A 20,347-nucleotide genomic window follows, 5' to 3' on the forward strand; every position below is an offset into this window, starting at 1 on the left:
CGCCCGCTGCCGAGTCCCCAGAGTCAGGAAGGTGTGGCCAGTGCCCTGCCGCTCACCTGGAGTCCTTCTTTGCTCTCTTTCTGGTCTCACCCCGAAATATCTCATTTGGCAAAAAATCTGGATACTTCTTTGGTTAAAATACCTTACCATCTCTTCTTTTCGCCAGCCTTTAAGATGGGGTCTACCCCAGCCCTCTTTGCTTTTCTTTGTTTTCATATATCTGCGTGTCCCACACTTGGCGGAATAAGAATAGACTGGCACAGAGGGTGTTCTATTCCTTCCGGGCAGCTCGTCCAGGACTGTTACCTGTCCAGCGATTAACGTGTAAGATGAAGCTGGTAACGGGAGTATGAGTGAGTTCAGAAACCCTCCTTTAGTCTGAATGTCAGTCTCCCCCTGGCACTGCGTAAGGCACGGGAGGGAGGAGTTAGGATGGAGAAGGTGCCGAGGCTGCCCGGGTGACAGGGGAGTGGCCAGTCCTGACCAGCTGGGCCCCCAAAGGCCACGGAGAAGGGGACATGCAGCAGGCGGAACTGGTTCCTAAATCCACCTCTGAATCTATTTCTGGGACTTGGGAGCCAGGACTCAAAAGGATGCCAAGCATCTGAGCCTTCCTGAGGGGAGGCTCGGGGGAGCAGGTGGCATGTCACAGGGGAGACAGGGGACAGGTGCCGGGACTTGGAGTCACTGGGACAGAACTCCTAAGCAACAGGGAGCCAGTGGAGCCTTTAAGACAGAAACAAACAATCCGAGTGGCATCTCAGGACAACGAATCAGGCGGTGGGTGCAGGGGGAGCGGGTGCAGGGAGGGCTGGGCAAGGAGCAGCGGCTTTGACTCGGTGATTTTGGAGGAAGGGAATGTTCTCTGGAGGAAGAAGAGAGATGGATCTGAAAGACCATCAAGGAATTGCACCGTCTTTTCTAAAGGCTGTCAAAATGGGATGCTTGAGGTCAAGATAATGTCTCCGCCTGAGAAACCCTATCCTCCCGGGGAGAGGGGGGTGGATCTTAGTCACAAAGGCCGCCCCAGCCTCATGGGCCCAGCCCAGGAGTTGGGGGCGACAATCTGAGAGGAGAGGAGTTGGGGGCAACAATCACCGGGCAGTGGGACAGCCAGGGGAGCCAATTCACAAAGGAGAACAGGGTGGGCACCCAGGGCTGGGACTCGGTGCAGTTAGAGCCTCAGCAGGATGCCCAGCGCCCCCGCTCCACGGGCATTTCAGAACAAAGGCCAGGGCACTGTCTGCAAGGCTCTCTGGAAAGTGCGCTTCGGGCCAAGGTCTGCACCGCCCACTCCCCGCTCCCCGCTCCCCACACCGCACTGGTGAACCGAACTGTGGCACGCGGGCTGCATCTAAAGGTGGATCCAATCACTGGCTCCCCTTCCCGGCTGCACCAGGAGGAAATCCAGCTGAGCAAAATGAGACAAGTTTTTTCCCTTTCCTTTCTCCCTCTCCCTTTTCTGGAAAGACACTTGTTTTGTGTTTTCTTGGGAAACCTAATTTTAACGTCCTCCTTTCTCTGTAAGTTTACAAACAGCAGTCAACACTGTCTGAAATGTTTTACAACGACTTCCTCCTGGCTTACCCTCCCGCTCCAACGGAAGCTGAGGGGTCAGGAGGCCCGGAGAGGCGCGGCCCCTCCGGTCACTCACCATCAGCACCTGCGGCTGGAGGGCCGGCCTGGCATCGCCACGGCCCCGGCTTCCTGAGCGGACCCTGCACCGAGGCCCCGGCCAGCCCCCGGGGGCTGCCAGTCACTGCCAAAGGCTCACACCCTGAATCCCCCAATCGTTGTGATTAGGTGTTTTAAAGATGCTACAGTTGCTGTTTTAGAGTAGCATCTCCCCCACCCCCAGTATTTATGTTCTTTTTTAACCTTTTGCACTCGGATGTCGAGTGTGACTCACACGTTTAGCATTAGAATAAAGGAATCGAGAAAAAAGCAAGTGAGTGCAAAGGGTTAAAATAATTCTTTGTGGTTGAAAGTATTACATGTGTCCCCGCCCCCCCCCCCCAGTTCTCCCCCATTGACCCCCTCCAGCCCACCCCATCCCCACCCCCCGCCAGGCCTTCAGCACCCTATTGTCTGTGTCCATGGGTCATGCATAGATGCATCCAAGGTCCTTGGTTGATTACTTCTCACCCTCCCCCGTCTTCCCACTGAGATTCCGCACTCTGCTCCATGCTTCCATGTCTCTGGATCCACTCCCTTCATCAGTTTTTGTTACTTAGATTCCACATGAGTGCGATCATGTGATACTTGTCTTTCTCTGACTGGCTTATTTCACTTAGCATGATACTCTGCAGGTCCCTCCATGCTGTCTCCAAGGGTAAGCGATTCTTCTTTTCTACTGCTGCATAGTATTCCATGGTGTAAATGTGCCACGATGCTACAGTTTTAATGCCACTTCCTAATCCAGAAAACCACTGCTCACACACTCCCTCTGAGGGAGAGCTGACTTATCAGAAGGTAAGGCCACACGCACAGGAGCCTGCACCTCCAGGGCCTGTCAGTCATCATTAAGCTGCTGCAGACCCTCCACCGCCCTGGATGCCGGGATCCCCCAAGATCAGGCCTGAGGTTCTCCGGCCCAGAGGAGAGCCACTGGCCACGGTGAGGAGTGTGACCTGCCTTCTACCTTCTCTGAGCAAACAGCTCACCCGGCCTGAGCCTGGCCGCTCCCCACAGCTCACCCTCCCAGGGAGGCAGCTCCTGGGGCTCAGGCGGCCCCCAGTGCTGTCGCCGGGCTGCTCCGGGGAGCCCTGTTCCTCTCACCGCTGTGCTACCCCGGGATGGGGCCAGATGTCACCTCCTCCGCAGAACACTGTGCTTCTGTGGCCAAAGGGGGCAGCCCGTGTGTGGGCCCCCAGGAGCCACAGGGACAGAGAACAGGTTTGGTGTTTCAGCCCTGTGGAGCCACGAGAACAATTTATCAAAAATGAATTTTTAAAAATAGATGCTTTCATGGCCCAAGGGGTGCCGGGTGAATTTTTCAAAATTAAATGGAAACAGAAAACATAATAAATCCCATCCACACCATTACTTCCCCTACCATATCTCATAGCCACGAAACATTAATGTGAAAAAGATGGAAAAAAATACTGTTTGCTGAGTCAGAAAACAGGGCTTGGGTCGCAGACGTGGAATTAATTTCTGTTGCTGTGTCCCAAATCTCACGGTAATCAGGAAGCAACGTGCCTCAAGCCAGGACCTGCAGACAGGGCGCCCGTGCCCCACAGTCCCAGGGAGGGAGGGACGCGGAGCAGGGCACCCCTTCGCGGGAGCCGCTCCAGGCCCGGGGCCTGTGAAGGAGGCAGGGCCGTCCTCGGCCAGCAGGGAAGCCGCCTTCTGCCAGGGCCTGTCCTCGGAGCCCCTCCTGCCCACTTGCTGGAACTCAGTGTCCACACCGGGCTCGGAGCCCCCGAGTCCTACGCGGCCTGGGGGCAAGCACACACAGGGCCCCTCCTGCTGCCCTAAATGCACAGCCGCTGCACCCGAAATGCAAACACTCATTCCACACACTGGCTGTGTGCCCTCTGTGGGCCAGGGCCCACGAGGGAGATACAAAGACAAAGCCCTGGTCCCCCTGGGGGTTCTGCCCCGGCCGGGTGCTCCCTGATGCGTGATCCACGGCCATCTCCGTGCCCCTGCCCTCCCGTGCTTCTCTGGTTGAACCACACTCCCGTCTCCTGATAAAATGTCCAGCAGGAAACTTCCCCAGACTAACCTAACCGATCGTCCCAGGCCCAAACCACTCAGAGGCCTCTCGCTGCAGCCTGGTGGTTCTCGACCTTGACCTTGACCTTGACCGTACACTGGAATCCCCTGGGGAGCTTTTAGAAAACCCCATGAGCTCTGGGGCCCAGGCACCACCGTATTTAACTGCGGGTAATGCCAGTGTGCAGCCCCGCTGGGAGCCGCCGCCCAGCCTTCCCACGAGGCCCTCACCTTTAGCACCGTGTCCCGGGTGCTGTTGCTCCCCAGCGCAGGTGCACCGAGGCAGACACTCCCCCTGCAGGGTTTCCACGGCTCAACAGCGTGTCCTCAGGGATTACAACGTGCTTGTTATGAAACCGCCTTCTCCTTTATTAACTCCAAGGCCTATGCTCTGCCATTGGGCACGTGCATAGATTTAACAGTTCTGATGAGCCCATGCCTTCTCACAAACCTCTCCTAGACCCAAAGCCCGCCTCAGCGCGCGCCTCACTGGTTCCCGCTACCAGCACCTGCGGAGCCAGTGGCTCCAGCCGGGACCCGGCGCTCTGCTGCTCCCTCCTCCCCGGGCACAGTCCCACCAGCCCCCCCTCCCACCGCACAGCCATCTTGTTTGACTAAGAGACAATAAGAACTGAGCATCATTCAACCCACCTTCACACTGTGACCCTGGGTTTAGGGACTGACGGTCATGAAGAAGCTGAGTCAATGCATGTTTTTCTTCAGACTGCTGGAGTGAGGCTCTGACATCTAACCAGAAACCCGGCCTTCAGCAAACCAGGGCGAGATGCCGACTGCCAGTCCGATTTCCCCAAATGGAGCAGAGCTGCTTTCATGGCGAACACCCCAAACTCTTCCTCCTCCTCCCGCTTCCAGCAACGGCGCTGCAGGATCCACACTCATTGGAATCTTGCTCTTAGAAATTATTGAAATGAGGCACCAGAAGCTTAAATACGATCCTCAGAGATGAACACTGCTCTGACGACAGTTGAAACAAAAGCTCCTTCAGGCACAGTAGCTGCTGTCCCTACAGGTGGGTTTTACATTGTGATTCGCTGCATCCACAATATGACGGAAAGGTGACTATGGGATGCTGCAGCTGGAACCGTCAGCACACATCACCGCAGGCCTATCGAGCACCCGTCCCACGACCTGCACGAGCAGCGGGGTGCGGGGTCCGAGGCACTAGCTTTCCCCGAGGCCCAACGCACTTCTGCAAACAGATCGCCACCTCATCCTCTCGGCATCCTCCGTGGACCCCAAATGCCCTGCTGCACCTTCCTCTCCTGGCGCATCAAACGCACACGTGAACTTGGTCTCATCAGTAGACGGAGGTTGGATCGGGGCAGGGAGTGCATGGTATGATTTACTTCAGTCCCAACACCCACCAGGATGGTTCTGGACCCGGAAGCACGGAGAGCGGGGTAGGGACTGTCAGAGGAAGTGAGGCAGGGGCAGGTGGCAGCTGCGAGTCTGAGCTCCAGCGTCACCTCCAGCTCAATCTATCCCACGCGACACCACATCAAGGGACCCTGCCAAGCCTGACCATTCCTGCCTCTCCTGCCACCTCTGGTTGTTCTCACTCCCCAGGGCATTCTTCTCCCTGCAGGAAAGTCCCATCATTCCCCAGGCCACATCTCCGTGAAGTTGTCCCCCAGCTTCCCAAGGGTCGCCTTTCTCTCACGTGACTGATCAGAAAATGAACGTCTATTCCTTTGTAACCATATTGCTAACTACTTTAGGGTTTGAGTCCTGGTTCTACCACACAGGACCTATGTGAAAGCTAGACAGGTTTCTTAACCACTCCAAGCCTCACTTTCCTCATTTGTAAAGTGGGGATTACAGCATCTACCGCATGCAGTTGTGGTGAGGATTACAGGAGTTAATGTACGAAAAGCACTTGCAAAGGAAGGGATACAAAGTGATCAACACACAGTACAAATTATTATGATTATTAAAACCTAAGATCCTCGACAAGCTCCCTTGATCGGATATTCACTGTGGGAGTTCAGTGGTGCCCGTGGCTGATGGGATGCAGGGCACTGGGGCGTGAGGCGCCCACGTGAGCTGGGTCCAGTGCGCAAAGTGCTAAATGCACTCGGTAGGTGAGAGGAGAGAGTGGTCTGGGGAAAGTCACAGAGGAGAATATGACCCGTGTCAGGTGAGCAAGATTCTCCAGGAGGAAGAGCAGGCTGCACGGAGGGAGCAGAGACTCAAACGCCCAGAGGCCTGATGTGTGTAGGGAACTGTGATGAGCGTGGTGTGGCCAAGGCAAGTGTGAGTGAATGAGGTGGAGAGCAGGCAGAGGCTGGAGCACAGAGCACTGTGCGCTCCTACAAAACGCCCGCCGACGGTGTTTTAGATGATGGGCCACTGGGGAGTCCTTTAAAATGAGGACTGAATGGTTCGCTGATCAAGATTCGAAAACTGGCTTGCTGAAAAAAATAGGTATCTATACTAAAGCTTATTATAAATTTTACTGATAAAAACTAGGGCACTGGTGTTTTGTAAATATAATTTTGCCTAGTTCTGTAAATACAATTTTATTATAACATAGCCTTGCCCATTCATTTACACATCACCTCTGGTTGCTCTCCTGCTACAAGGGCTGGGCCAAAAATACTTACTATCTAGCCCTTTAAGAAAAAAAAAAAAAAAAGAGGCCAACTTGATCTAAAGGATGCACAGCATACAATTTCTACATATTAAAATATCAAATACTCTTTGTCATAAATTCTTTATAACCAATTGATTTTCACAAAATGCTTTTGTTGACTGTTTGCTGAACTCTTGAGTAAGTAGCCTATCTGTGGTTGCAGCTGATGGATGAGAGGAGTTTCCGCATGAACGTGAGCTGATACATTCACTTACGTTACGCAGGAAGATGCAAGTAAAATAACAGACGCATAGGAATTGCACTCATTTGTCAAGATGAGAGCAACTTCTTTGTTGAAGCACATAGTTTTTGGATACTGGATGGGTATTCCTTCAAATTTGTGTGCTGTTTACAAATGAAACAGAATGGTGCACATCTAAATTTAGTATGATTACCATTTTCTCCCTCACATTCTTAAGTCTAGAAAATCAACCAAAAAAATGAGTCCTGGGAATTTTTAAGTTCAAGGTGGCAACATAGGAGGCACTTGAACTTCTTCCCCCAGACACACTAAATCTACAACTGACAAAACAACTCCCTCTGAACGAAATCCAGAAACAGGCTGAGCAACCCCTACATACCAGGCGAGTGGGGGAAACCCCACATCCAAGGGGGTGTAACCATGCAGAAACTCCATTTCTGCAACCCACCCTCCTTTCCTCCTCTCTGTCTCCTTGACTCAGACTGGCCTTGTCCAATCTCAAGGCACCCTGGCTCACTTGCCCTCCCTTTCTGTTTCCTTCCACCGTTGAAGCCCTTAGGACATCAGGTTCTGGTCAGCTTCAAACTGTCTTAAGAAAAAGCCTCAGGTCTGCTGATCAAGGGAGCAGAGTTTTGGTCAAACTAAAGGTAACATCCTGACCTCAGCTGGGTTTCAGCCCCAGGCCCATGAAAGCAGAAACACTACTGACCACACTATCAGAACCTGACACAATAATCAACCACTCCCTACTCTGGCCCTAACCCATCAGCAGGGCCCACGACCCAAACTCCCTGGGTCCCAATAACTAGTAATTTTCCCCATATATAACCTGTCCCTGTGTGGGCCATGGGAGAGGTAGGTTTTAGGCACTAGCTCACCTGTGCCTCTGGGATTGCACCATTTCCTTAAATAAACCTTTACTTTCTTTGCTGCAAACTCCTGTTCATGTCTTATTGGGCTTTGATGCACGCAGACAATTGAATCCCCTTAGTCCAGTAACAGGGATCGCAGACACTGAGCACAAATCTTGCCCAAAACCCCACTCCTCGGGGGCAACACACAATTGGGAAGAAGCTCGCAGTTCCCAGTTTCTCCCTGAGGAGTGAAGGACTCAGGCTCCACAGCTGGCCCCAAGTTGTAGACTTGCACATGAGAGATGGCCCCCAAAACATCTGGCTTTGAAAGCCAATGAGGCTTGCATCCATCAGACTATCTGGAACTAATAGACAGTTCTTAACGGGTTCACACAGACTCTCCATTGGCTAACCCCAAAGGCCCAGTGAAAGACAGCCAACCTCAGTCTTTCTGTGAAAGAGGTCTTAAAATGCTGGCCAGAGGGTTAGGCTTGTAATTATACCTGCATCTAGGAGCCGACTGCTGGGAGGCTGGCAGAGACTGTCTTTTCTATCCCCCTCTGCTACACCCCATGTTGCTGGCATCTCCCAGACAGGAGCACGTGCACATACATGGCACCTTGGTTACTGTGGCTGCCATGCAGGGAAGACCCCTTGATCACCTGCCCTGGTGTCCAGTGGGGCTCATGTTCACAGGTCACACAGGATAGTAACAAACAGTTATTAAAAGACTATCCCACCAGGGCAGCAGACAGCAACATGCATTTCCTACTCTTAGCCTATAAGAGGTATATTTGCATCCTTTAAAAGCTGTTGCCTAAGGGTATGGCTTCCAATCAGTTCTGACTAAGACCTCCCCATTGGGCCACTGACAGGTCTTGGCACACCTTCAACTATTGGGGACCACTAAGAACAAAGTAGGCTGCTTGGACAACCCCCAAGCCACGAGAGCCGTCCAAGAGCTAGGGTTCATCCCCTAAAGGAGACCACGCCCTTGAGAATGGGACAGGTGGCTCTTTTATCTAAACCAACACAGAGAGTCCAGAAAAAATAAGAAACAAGGAATATGTTCCAAATGAACCAAGGTAAAACCTCAAAAAAAAAAATGACTGTAATTAAATGAAGATAAGTGACTTATCTGACAAAGAGTTCAAAATAATGGTCATGAACATGCTCACTGAGGTCAGGAAATAATGCGCAAAGTGAGAATTCCCACAGAGAGAGAATGTTAAAAAAAAGTACCAAAGAGAAATAACAGAGCGGAAAAATACAATGACTAAACCGAGTAAGTCAGTAGAGGGGTTCAACAGCAGGCTAGATGAAGCAGAATAAAGGATCAGCAAATGTGAAGACAGGGCAGTGGAATTCATCCATTTGGAGCAGAAACAGAAAAGAATGTAAAAGAATAGCTAGCTTAAGGGAATTATGAGGCAAATATAAAGTGGGCCAATATTCCCACAGAATCCTATCATGAATTCTCAGCGTCCCTGCCCATCCCCGTCCCTGCTCTGAGCTCCTACTTGTCTGTGCCTTCAGACATGCAGCAGGTGCTCCATGCACATCAGCTCAGGGTTTGGCTGTTTAAATGTGGTTTCTCAGGGAAAAATGCGGTTATGCAATATCAGAGGCCTCTCTTTAAATAGCTTTGTGCAAATATGTACTAAAGCTAAATGGAAAAATTTTGTTTATTTAGTGGCTTTACCAAACATGTCAACAAATATTTGGGGCACCCACTGTGAGTAGGGTACACACATACAAGCCCAGTGTCATGGTAGTATACTGATCACACAGAATACAAATCTGAATGTGAACAGCCACTCTCAGGAACACAGAGGTCATGCTTCCTAATGCAGCCTCCTAGTTCTCCCACTTCCTTTCAAGGAGTCGCACTTGGACGTGTGCCTTGGGAGAATACAGCAGATATTCTTCGTAGCAGCACCCGAGACACATATTGGCTATACACATATCAAACTCTGCCTGTAATAATAATCCGGGGCTAGACAGAGCTGCATCTCTGATCTCCTACAGCTTCCAAAGGCTATTGTGTTAGGGAGTCAAAATCAGTTTTCAAAATCATTTCTTGATGTCTACTGGGCACACACAGTGGGGATCCCTGCCCCAAGGTGAGAACTGACCCAAAACATATAAGATTAGTGGTCCAATGGGTGATGCAGACAAGAAGTGTTACCGTCACTCGTTGGTGGGGAGCGGCTCCAGGGAACCACACTTGGAGAACCACTTATGTAGTCTAACATCTGGCCAATGAGTAACTTTCCTAAACAGCTTTTCCTACCCAGGGCTCAATCTACTTCTGTTTGGTTACCTCCCTTGGTGATTAACTCGCTACCTCCGAAGGCTACCAACTTTGGTCAATTCTAATGATTCTTCCTTATACTGAGTCTAATCTGACCCCTTAAAACATTCTAGTGCTTTTGCCTTCAAGGCCCCGTCCCTTCTTCCCCACAAGAAGTCTTCACAAAACTGAAGACCTGCCCTCTTTCCCTTCTTACTCCCGGGGACTCTATACCCTTGGTATCTTGCACACACTTCTGACAAGCTTGGCCTTGTGCATTATTATGGTAGCAAAGCTATTTTTCCCAATCTTTACAGCAATTTCAAGATTAAACAGCTTACTCTAAAACAAAATATGAATGAACCCCCAAAAGTTCATCCCCGAGCAAAACTGCAGACTTGGCCAATTCAGCCCCCATTTCAGCCTCTACCATTTCCAAACAAGTTGCATATGTGAAAGCGCTTTTGAGTCAGCGCCTCCCAAATGTCGGTGCCCAGGCTGGTGTCAGCCTGCAATGGAAGGCACAGTTTTTCCTGAAAGCCAGGGCGATTCAAGTTCAATAGCTACTCTTCACTCAGAGACTATGCCCTGCCTGTTTCCCATGGTTGGGACAACCTTCCCGTCATGAAACGAGGGTGACACGGTGGCCCATGGAATGCCAAAGGCAGGGGTGCTCCGTTTTCAAGCTCTGGAAAGCCTTGTGCAAAACCCGGGTCAGATCGGTCTCATGCTGGTCTCAATCAGCCTCCGTCCTGGACCCTGAGCAGCCAGGCGGCTGAAGCTTCCTCTGAGCCGGGCGCCGAGCTTCCCCTGCTCTCTCCCCGGGAACTGGGGCTGCTCTCTGGGTGGGCCCTGCCCCCTGACTTCACAAGAAAACCGGGTGATCCAATCCACATCCCCAACTGCAGCCCTGCCTTCTTGCCCCTGGCTCCCATGCTCGGCCGGGGCTCCTCGCCCACCACGCACACTGGCTTCCGGAGGGCTGTGCTCCCTGCATGCCCAAGGCCAAGGAGTGGAGGGGAAGGTGGGAAGGCAGACTGTCCCTGGCCTACAAAGTGAGAAAAGAAAGATTTCCTCTGGAAATGGGTCAGCTAACGTGATCTGTAAGGGTCCAGGCAGTAACTATTTTAGGCTTTGCAGGCCATCCCGTCTCTGCTGTAACTAGTTATGCAGACACAGTGCTTCATAACAAGGGAGCGTGGCTGTGTTCCAATAAAACTTTATTTAAAAAACAGGCTGCCTTGGGCCTGAAGGCTGCGGTTTGTGGCCCCCTGTCCTAGACCACCCCTAAACACCCTGCCTCCTCTCCGTGCGCCCAGCGCTCGGTTCGCACCTCCCACACTGTGCTCTGGAAATGTACCGTTTGCCTGTCTGTGGCCCCCGTGGCTTCTGGGACAGAGACTCTGTGTCCCTGGTGGCAGCACAGGACAGGTTTTCAATGTCTATCTGGGGAGAAACTGTGTGTGTGGCGAAGGGGGAGAGGATGTTTACAGCAGGCGAACCTCACTGAGCATTTCCAGCCTCTGGGCAAAGGGCTACAGGGTCCGCAGGGGCAAAGAAGCCTGCTGCCGACAAGCAGCACGGAGGACAGCGCCTGGCTTACAATGTCCGTCCTTGTTACAATGCAAACCCGTGGATGCGTTATGACGTCAGGGCTGCACCCCAGAAGGCAGCGCCCCCAGAACCGTCTGCAGACAGGCTGCTCCGCCCTCTGGGAGCCCTGCCCGTCACAGCCCCACCACCATTCCATTCCCTTCAGCCTCCTTCCGTGAGGAGGAGAGACACTGCGGCCGGCCGGCCGGAGAGAAAACTCCCTTGCTACTGGAAAACCTGAGTGTCCCTCTAGGCCTGTGCAGCACCATTAGGTGACGTCAACGGCTCAGGGCATCTGGGCTCTGTGTTTCCACTCTTCTCAGAACGGCAGCTAATTCATGGCAGTAATGACGTTTCTATTTAGAGCCTCGGAAAATAAGAGGTGGTCCCTCCATTCTGCACCCTGAGTCCTGTGCTACGGGCTTGCCTGCTTTCCCTGTGACGCAGGGAGCTCACAGGTGGCAGGAGGACATGCAATGCCACTCAAGCTAACCAACAGTCCGAGGGCCTACTATGTGCCAGGCAGCATGTGCAAACAAAGGCAAGCACGTCCCAGTGACCCCACAGGAAAAGAGAGGGCAGTTAGGCACCCAAATAGCCATGATGATGGTGGGGATGATACACAGCAAAGCAGGTACTTTGAGGCTTGAGGATGGAGATGTTTCTTGGGCAGGACCGTGAAGGCCTGGAGAATCTGGGCTCGTGAAACTGCAGGGAGCCGGGTTACAGGGACTGGGGGTCCCATTCATCAAGGAGAAAGAGCGGAGGGAGGAGGAGCAGGGCTAGGCTGGGGGGAAGCTGTGCTTGGCTCTTTCTGGCAGGGACATTCCGTAGCGCAGCTTGACAGCCCACGCAGGCTGGTGTGCGGGGCTTGGGTTCAGTCCTTTGTCTGCAAAGAGCCACCACGATTTCCTGTGCTTCTCCCTCTTCCTGGGTCACCTCCCACATTATCTCATTCTTCCTCCTGGGATGTCTAAACTTTGCTGTTGAGAGGATTTTTTTTTTCCCTATGAAAGTCATTTCCCTTCCTTTTCCCAGAGGTCTCCAAGGCCTTGCCTCTTTGCGTGACTGTGTGGTATTTAGTGAAAATTTCCTGGTTCCAGATAAAATTATTAGTGCAAAGAAGGCATTTTTGTGTTGCACTAAATTTCATGCAAAAGCACATCATCACTTTGGCTATTCTAGAATATTTTACTCGAGTAGCCAAATGAATCTTGAGAAAGAAGAACAAAGCTGGAGGCATCATACTTCCCGATTTCAAGCTATATTACAAAACTATAGAATCAAAGCAGCATGGTATTGGCATAAAAACACAGAAACCAATGGAACAGAACAGAGTGTCCATAAGTAAACCCACATATACATGATCAATTAATTCATGACAAAGGGGCCAAGACTACAAATGGAGAAAAGTAGTCTCTTCAGTAAGTCATGTTGGGAAAACTGGTCAGCCACATGCAAAAGAATGAAACTGGACCACTATCCTAACCAAACACAAAGTCAACTCAAATGGATTAAAGACTTGAACATAAGACCTGAAACTAAAAACTCATAGAAGAAAATATAGGAAAGAAATTCCTCTACGTTGGTCTCAGTGATGATTTTTTTTTAATGTGACACCCAAAGCACAGACAAAAGCGGAAATAAATAAATGGGACTGTACCAAACTAAAAAGCCTCTGCACAGCAAAGGAAACCATCAACGAAATGAAAAGAAAGTCTACTGCCACATGGGAAAAGGAAATTTCAAACCATTTACCTGGTAAATGGCTAGTAGACAAAATATGTGAAAAAACTCATAAAACTCAATAGCAAAAATAAAGCCCCGAGCAATCTGATTAAACAATGGCCAGAGGATCTGAATACAGTTGACCCTTGAGCAACAAAGGGCTTAGAAGTGCCACCACCTGCACAGTGAAAAACGTAGGTATAAACTAAACCAGCCCCCACATCCGTGCATTCCCAACCAGGGGTGAAAAAACATTAGACATTTCCCCTCTAAGACATACAAATGGCCAACTGGTATATGGAAAGGTGTTCAACACCACTGATCACCAGGAAAATGCAAATGAAAACTACGAGATATCAACTCAGACCCGTGAGAATGGCTACTAAGACATTTCTTGTCAAAGGGACAAGAAATAACAAGTGCTGGTGAGGACGTGGGGAAAGGTAACCCTTGTGTACTGTTGGTAAGAATGTAAGTTGGTGCAGCCTCTCCGGGAAACAGCAGGGAGGTTCCTCAAAAAGCTAAAAATAGAACTACGATCTGATCCAGCAATTCCTCTTCTGGGTATTTACCCAAAGGAAACGATAAATGTTCATCGCAGCATTACTTACAATACCGAAGACACAGAAATAACCCAAGTGTCCTTCAACAGATGACTAAAGAACAGGCAGTATATATATGGGCATACACACCCCCACACACACAGCAAGTCCTCACTTAACAGTGCTGATAGGTTCTGCAACTTTAAGGGGAACAACATCTAACAAAACGAATTTTACCATTGGCTAATTGACAGAAACAGCAGTTAAGTTCCTGTGGTATCTCAGCAACATTATCATGAAACAGCATTGAACAAAACAACATTATTCAAGGGCCTGTAGACATAATAAATACTACTTTGCCATAACATAGAAGGAAATCTTGCCACTTGCTACAACATGGATGGACATTGAAGACATTATCCTAAGTGAAATGAGTCACAGAAAGACAAATACCATATAACTTGCATGTGAAATCTAAAAAAATAATAAAAAACCGAACTCATAGATACAGAGAATAGACTGGTGGTTTCCAGAGTGGGTGGCGGATGAAATGGGTGAAGAAGATTGTAAGGTACAAACTTCCTATTATAAAAGCAATACTTTGTGGGGGGTGCTGTACAGCATGGTGACCATAGTTAACAATACTATCGTGTATATCTGAGAGTTGCTAAGAGAGTAGGTATTTAAAGTTCTCATCACAAGAATAAAATTTGTCACTACATGTGGTGACCAACGCTAACTAGGGGATCATTCCGCAATATACTCAAATGTCCATGGGTACCTGCAGTGGGCCGGTCCCAACTCACAGCCCTGCGCAGGCTCCTCACTCAGCCCCACTTCCCTTTGGGGAACCCCCTCCTCACTGGGAGAAGCCCAGGCATCTTTGGGTCCTGGGGTCCCCACTTTACTTCTTTGCCTGGCCAGGCTTCACCTTCTGATCCCACATTTGACAAGTCTCCAACACGTCCCACTAAAATGGATTATGCCCCGAAGTCCTTCATTTCCTTTAGCTATATTGTCCCTCCTTTTAAAATCCTCATCTATGTCAAAGGCCACATTGTATGTTTTAAAAAATAGATAATGAGTGATTGTTGAGTATTTTTCAATCAACAAACTTTAAAGCATGAAGTGAAAGTACACATAACCCAGTATTAGAAGTATAAATCAAAAAGAAAAAATACCCATGTTGTCCTCTATGATAAAGGTCTCTACAAAGGAAGGTTCTTAAAAAAGCAACTGATTAAAATTCTTTTACTGCAGAAGAACACTCAAATGGATTGTTCCGCATGATGTAATGGTTTTAAAAAAATCACAGTACTAACTTGGAATGATTCTTGCTTTTGATATAAACTTGTAGGGGTGAAATGTTCAAACACATAGATACTTTGTATTTGCTTAAGAAATTAAGATAGAAAAACAGAACAGTTTTTACTTGAAGAATTTTTTGCCTTCACAAAAGGTTATTAGTCTCAAGTTGCACCAGCCACAAGTTAAATCCTAAATGATGTGCATCACTAAGACGGTAGCACAGGCTTGCAGGGGAATTTTGTTTTACCATCTGCCAAAGGAGCCTAATTTTCCCATAAACCTCCTTAACTGGCAACGACAATTAGAAATGGAGAAAGACAAGCGGAGAGCAGGGTGAGAATGTAACGCGCGGTCAGGCTGACAGAGCGAATGAAGCAAGCGGGGTACCGTACCTGCTTATTATTGTCAGTGGTACAACACAGTTTCTTGAGGGAGACAAAATGCCTAATTTTCCTAATAACATAAACAATTAGTTATTAGTGAGTCAGATATCAGATGATTCAACAAGTCAGCAAATGAAAACATCAACAGAAACTTTTTAAAAGCAAAATTCCAGAGTAGATTCTAGGGCAGATGTACCATTCAAACCAAACCCAGTCTACAGAAAGGGCATTTTCACACACAGCCCACACACGCCTTCCGAAACTGGGCTTCCCTTTCAATCGCCGCTGGCTCCGAGGCGTTTTCCTAATGAGCATTTCATTTTGTGACCGACTCCTGAGGCTTGGCTCCTCAGTACCTGCCGTGATAGGATGAAATGCCACTCCAGAAAAAAATTGGCTTTATTCTGCTGACGCTAATACTTTTATAGCTTATATAGAAAGCAAAAGACTCATTTGGATAATGATCAAATTTCAGGGCAGCTATTTTTATATTTAATTCCATATTACTGCACAGCATGGTCATCATAACAATGGCATTTTTCGGGCAGAGAAAAAATCCTCTTACTTCAAGGTCATGGACAGAATCCCACAGCAGCCTGCGGTCTTGCTCATTACCACAGCACAGACCAGGAAAAGACCACAGGTGCCTCAACCCTGCACAGAATTCAGCTCAGGGTAGATTTTCTCCTGAGAGTGAAGCCAGGAATCCCAGAGGGCTGCGTTAGATTTCACAGTAATGAGTCCCCTCTCCTCTCTCCCTGTCTCTGTCTCTCTCTCTCTCTCTCTCTCTCTCTCTCTCTCTCTCTTTCTCTGGTTTAGTTTTCTCTGGAGAACTCTGAGGAGAGCATAGAAAGTGCTGGTTATCCTGTAATGAATGTCATAAAACAGGAAGAGGTAAAAAAAAAAAAAAATCTCCCTACTTTTAATAAGAATTTCCCCTGACAGTTCACTGTCTACACTGGGGCGGGGGTGGGGGTGGGAATAACATTGTCTGGACAAAAGAACATCTCCTTCTAATCTGTAAAATCAGAAAACCTCATTCTGACAGACATTCCCAAGCAGCGGCATGTCTCCTCGGCCTTGGTTACCTAATAATTCTGGTCACACACACACAAAGTGGATGTTGGCTTCAATTTTCTGAAAGATGGCGTAAGGATGATGATAACCACAGGACAGCCATGCGGCCGCTGAGCAGGGACTGCTGGGAGGGCCACAGGGGACCGTGGGCTCAGGAGAACGTCCCGGGGCCTCTCTCTGCTCTCAGGGGGGGGCCAAGGACTGCCAGCCACCCCACCACCCACACTGAGGCCCGATGGCAGGAAGCACGAGAGGGTGGTCTCTGAACTGACGGGGACGCTTTTGAAACGAACCAAGAAAACTGGAGGGGAGACAACCTAGCGACACTTTGCTGATTTTACGGACTGTGGCGTCTAGTCGCGCAACAACCTGCAAGGGACGGGGGCAGCCAGAGGGGCACCGGCAGGACTGGACTCTCTGATTGGCACCAGAGCCCCCACCTTTCCTTTCCCCAAAACTTCACCCAACGGTGCGCGCCCCTTATACTCCGAAGCTGGTGCGACCTCCAGGCGGCTGCCAAAGGCTCCTCAGGGACATGCCGGGAGGGGAGCCTGTTGGGCTTCGTAATCTCACAGAATTAAACGGGGGAGGAAAAGGAATCGCGTCTTCGCCTTCTCTCTCCACAGAGATAAGGCTTCTCTGGTAATCTGAGATTAAATGGAACCAGATCAACCTGAGCTTTGGATCAGGCACATCTTTCAGAAACCATCACCCCCAGGCCTTTCTCCCGCGTTGGAGCCAGCCCTGAGCCCCGGAGAAAGCCAGCCAAGACGGGTGCCTCAGGGAGAGAAGCCCGCTCCCCGGAGTTTGGCTGCTGACGTGAAGGTGGACGGCCCAGAACCCCGGGCTCCCTCAGAGGGCAGGGGGCAGAGGGAACCACAGCTCAGCTGGAGGGGCTCCTGGGCGAGGCTCCGTAAAGACCATGAGCCGGAGCAGACAGAGGAGCCGTGTCTGGGGGTTGCTGCCGGCTGCATGGAGGTGGCCTTGGCCTAACTAGGTACAGCCCAGCCCTCCTGGACTTGTGGGTCCACCGCGCACCCTGCATTTCAACATGCCCACGCGGCCCCCCAACTGAAAGAGTTCCAGAGGTTGCTCTCACCCGCCTTGGCCAATCACTGGGGTGATCTTCACGTGCTGCTGGATGCTGTCCCCCGACTTCCGTTTGGCGTAGTAAACCCCTTGCCACTCCTACATGGAGAAAGAGAGCTCTGAAAATCCGCCCGTCGAGGCAGCAGCTGCTCCTACAGGGGGTCTTATCCAACTGAGCAATTAATTCCCACCCGCTTCCAGTACCTTCCACAGAGCACCACTCCGCTCTCGGTCCCGCAGGGATGCTGCCCAGGTAAGGCCCACGGTCACGAGGCGTGAACCCAATAGGACCAACTCGGCCACCACCAGGCTGCCCTCCGGGGCCCCAGGACACTGGCCCCGTGGGCGGAGCTCCTGCTCAGCCCTCTGGGTGTAGGGACACCAGGTCAAGGGCTTTTTCCGAGGTTTTCCTCAAAATCGTCCCAACAACCCGAGTCTGAAATTATCATCCTTAATGGACAGCTGGGCAAACGGAGGGTCGGGGATTCTAACTAACGTGCCCACGTGAGAAAGTGGAGGATGTGGTAATGAAGGCCACCGCCTGTCTACGATCCTGGGGGGCCTCCAGCCCCGACTTTATTCTCTGGGTTAGCTGGCTCCTGGCAGCTTCCATGGAAGAGGCAGAGGGGAGTGTGGAGATCCCTGCTGCCTTTGGGCCTGGGGGAACTGGCTGGGATGACGAACCCGGTGACCTCAAGGGGGGACCTGTGGCACCTCCCCAGTTTCTGGGAGGAGTGGTTAGATCGGAGCTGGGCCTTTTCTATGCAGCCTTTCCCTGCCCCCTCCACCGCAGGGGCAGCCTTTCCCTGCCCCCTCGCACCGCACGTCGGGCCACCAGTGGGGCAGAATTCCGGTGGGTGTTTTGGATTACTTGACAATGTTCTGTTTCTTTCTCCGCCTCACGGCCCCAATTTTTAAAACATTAATTCTGGGCATCATATACAATCCAAACTTACTTTAGGTTTGTACAATGGCCCCCCCCATTAAATGGAAACAATGCTTATCTAACTACTTCAGATTCAAGAAAGCAAGAGGAAAGCCATAGCATGTGAGAAAGCACCCCCAGTGCTCAGGAGAAAACGCAGAGGCAGTTCCGGCTGGGGCAGCAGCGCCCTGCGGGGAGGGCTTGAGGGAAGATGCTACTGCGTTTGCACCACTGCCCTCGTCTATGCGGATCAATGGGTGCAGCAGGGAGACGTCTCTCTATGAACTGGGAAGATAGAGAACAGAAAAAGGAAAACTGGGCCTACGTGTGAATACTGACTCTAAATACATCTAGTCCCCCAAACACTGGATAAGCTGACACACCTCAGCCGATGGGCGGGACTCGGCGCAGAGGTGGGAGTGATATTCCAGGAATGACAGGTGGGGCATATTCATGCACAGGATGACATTTCCTTAGACAAAACTGCCAGGCTCTGTATCATCATCATAAGCCCCAGATTTGCTCGCTATCCAAAATTAACTCATGTTGCAAACATAAACATTTTTCCTTTAATTGTAACATTACTAGAGGCCCGATGCATGAAATTCGTGCAAGAGTAGGCCTTCCTTCCCCCTGCTGCCGGCACCGGCTTCCCTCTGGCACCCCGGACCCAGGCTTCCCTTGCAGCCCCGGCTTCATCTGGAAGGTCTTCCGGAAGGACTCCAGTCTAATGAGCATATTACGCTTTTATTATTACAGATGAAAGAAGCCAATCGTGAAGATGTGACATAAAAACCCACGGTAGAAGAGAGTGCGTTGGGGAGGCGTGTGCGGGCTGTTAGTGTCACCCACCTTGCCCTTCCTGATGCACGTGTTGATGGTGTCGAGGAGGTCTGCCCGGTTCTTATCGCTTTTGGGCAGCTCCGCGAGTTCCTTCCCGAGGAGCTCGCTCTTGTGGTAGCCCATCATCCTTTCGAAGGCTGGGTTGACGTACTGAGAACGGAAGTGGTCACAGGTCAGTTCGGGGACGCCTGAAGGAAAGCCTGCTGGGATGCAGGGGAAGCTGCTGGACCATCTCTAAGCCCACAGCACAAAGATCACGTTAGTTCCCTCACATAGAACACGCTCTGGGCAACTTCTTCCTCCTCGCTCTCGTGTTATCCTCAGAGGGCTGGCAGGTTTTTAAAGGGGCCTGACAGGGTTCACCCCCGGCCCTGCCCCAAAACTGAAGTCAGTCTAGTCTCCCCTGTCCAGGGGCCCACCTGGTCCTGCTCACGGTGAAGGCTGGGAGGTGGTTGATATCGTGTGACAGCAGCACCGTGTACCTCTCCCGGAGGCACAGGGTTTCGCACCACCAGGTGCCCCCGTGGATGCAGGACGCCATGAAAGCGCCATCTGGCTACAAGTGGGGAAAGTGAATAGAGAGCAGGGAGTCCCTTCTCCTCATCACAGCGGTCACTGCCTACTGCCCACTGTGAACAGGGAGGTGCAAAGGGAACATGTTTCATGAAGAGGCCTGGAAACAGGTGGGCGTGTGCTTGGTCTAGAGCAGAAGCGGGCCTGGTCCCTCTGTGGCCCAGGACGCCGACCATGGGCAGGTGGGCCAGCAACAGGCAATGAGACGAGGACGCGTTCAGATCCATTTCGAAGATACACTCCCACAAATACAGCCGAACGGGACACCACATGGAAGGGCTTTGGAGTCAGAAAGATGGGGCTACATATTGTGGTTCCGCTATTTATTACCGCAGCTTTCCCTGGGTAAGTTCCTTCACCTTGCTGGTCCTCAGTTTCCCCGTCTGTATAATGGGGCATTATGTCTCTTTCATAGGGTTACTGAATGGGAATGAGATACCTTATGAACATGATGATGACCGGGCCTACGCGTGGTGGGTGCTGATGTCACTGGTTCAGTATGAGAGCAGGTGTGTCTGTGTGTGCAGTGGGACGTTTGCAGGAGAGCAAATGTGGGCTCTGTCT

At 50.8% G+C, this 20,347-nt stretch overlaps 1 protein-coding gene across 10 annotated transcripts in view; it reads right to left on the reverse strand.

The window, feature by feature from the left end:
• The window catches only part of PDE8B (phosphodiesterase 8B), a 178,041-nt gene that overhangs the window by 39,775 nt on the left and 117,919 nt on the right, over positions 1-20,347 (reverse strand). For 5 of the 10 annotated variants that reach the window (XM_054715142.1, XM_054715140.1, XM_054715145.1 and 2 more), the window contains 3 exons: positions 19,220-19,360; positions 17,453-17,541; positions 15,286-15,346 (listed from right to left, as the gene is read on the reverse strand). The exons of 2 other annotated variants lie outside the window; for them this stretch is intronic. In XM_054715142.1, coding sequence (XP_054571117.1) covers positions 15,286-15,346; positions 17,453-17,541; positions 19,220-19,360 — 291 coding nt within the window. The remainder of the gene's footprint in view (positions 1-15,285; positions 15,347-17,452; positions 17,542-19,219; positions 19,361-20,347) is intronic. 3 more of the 10 variants (XM_054715141.1, XM_054715144.1, XM_054715143.1) reach the window with 3 other exon arrangements.

Source organism: Eptesicus fuscus, chromosome 4 (assembly GCF_027574615.1).
Source record: "Eptesicus fuscus isolate TK198812 chromosome 4, DD_ASM_mEF_20220401, whole genome shotgun sequence".
NCBI lineage: Eukaryota > Metazoa > Chordata > Mammalia > Chiroptera > Vespertilionidae > Eptesicus > Eptesicus fuscus.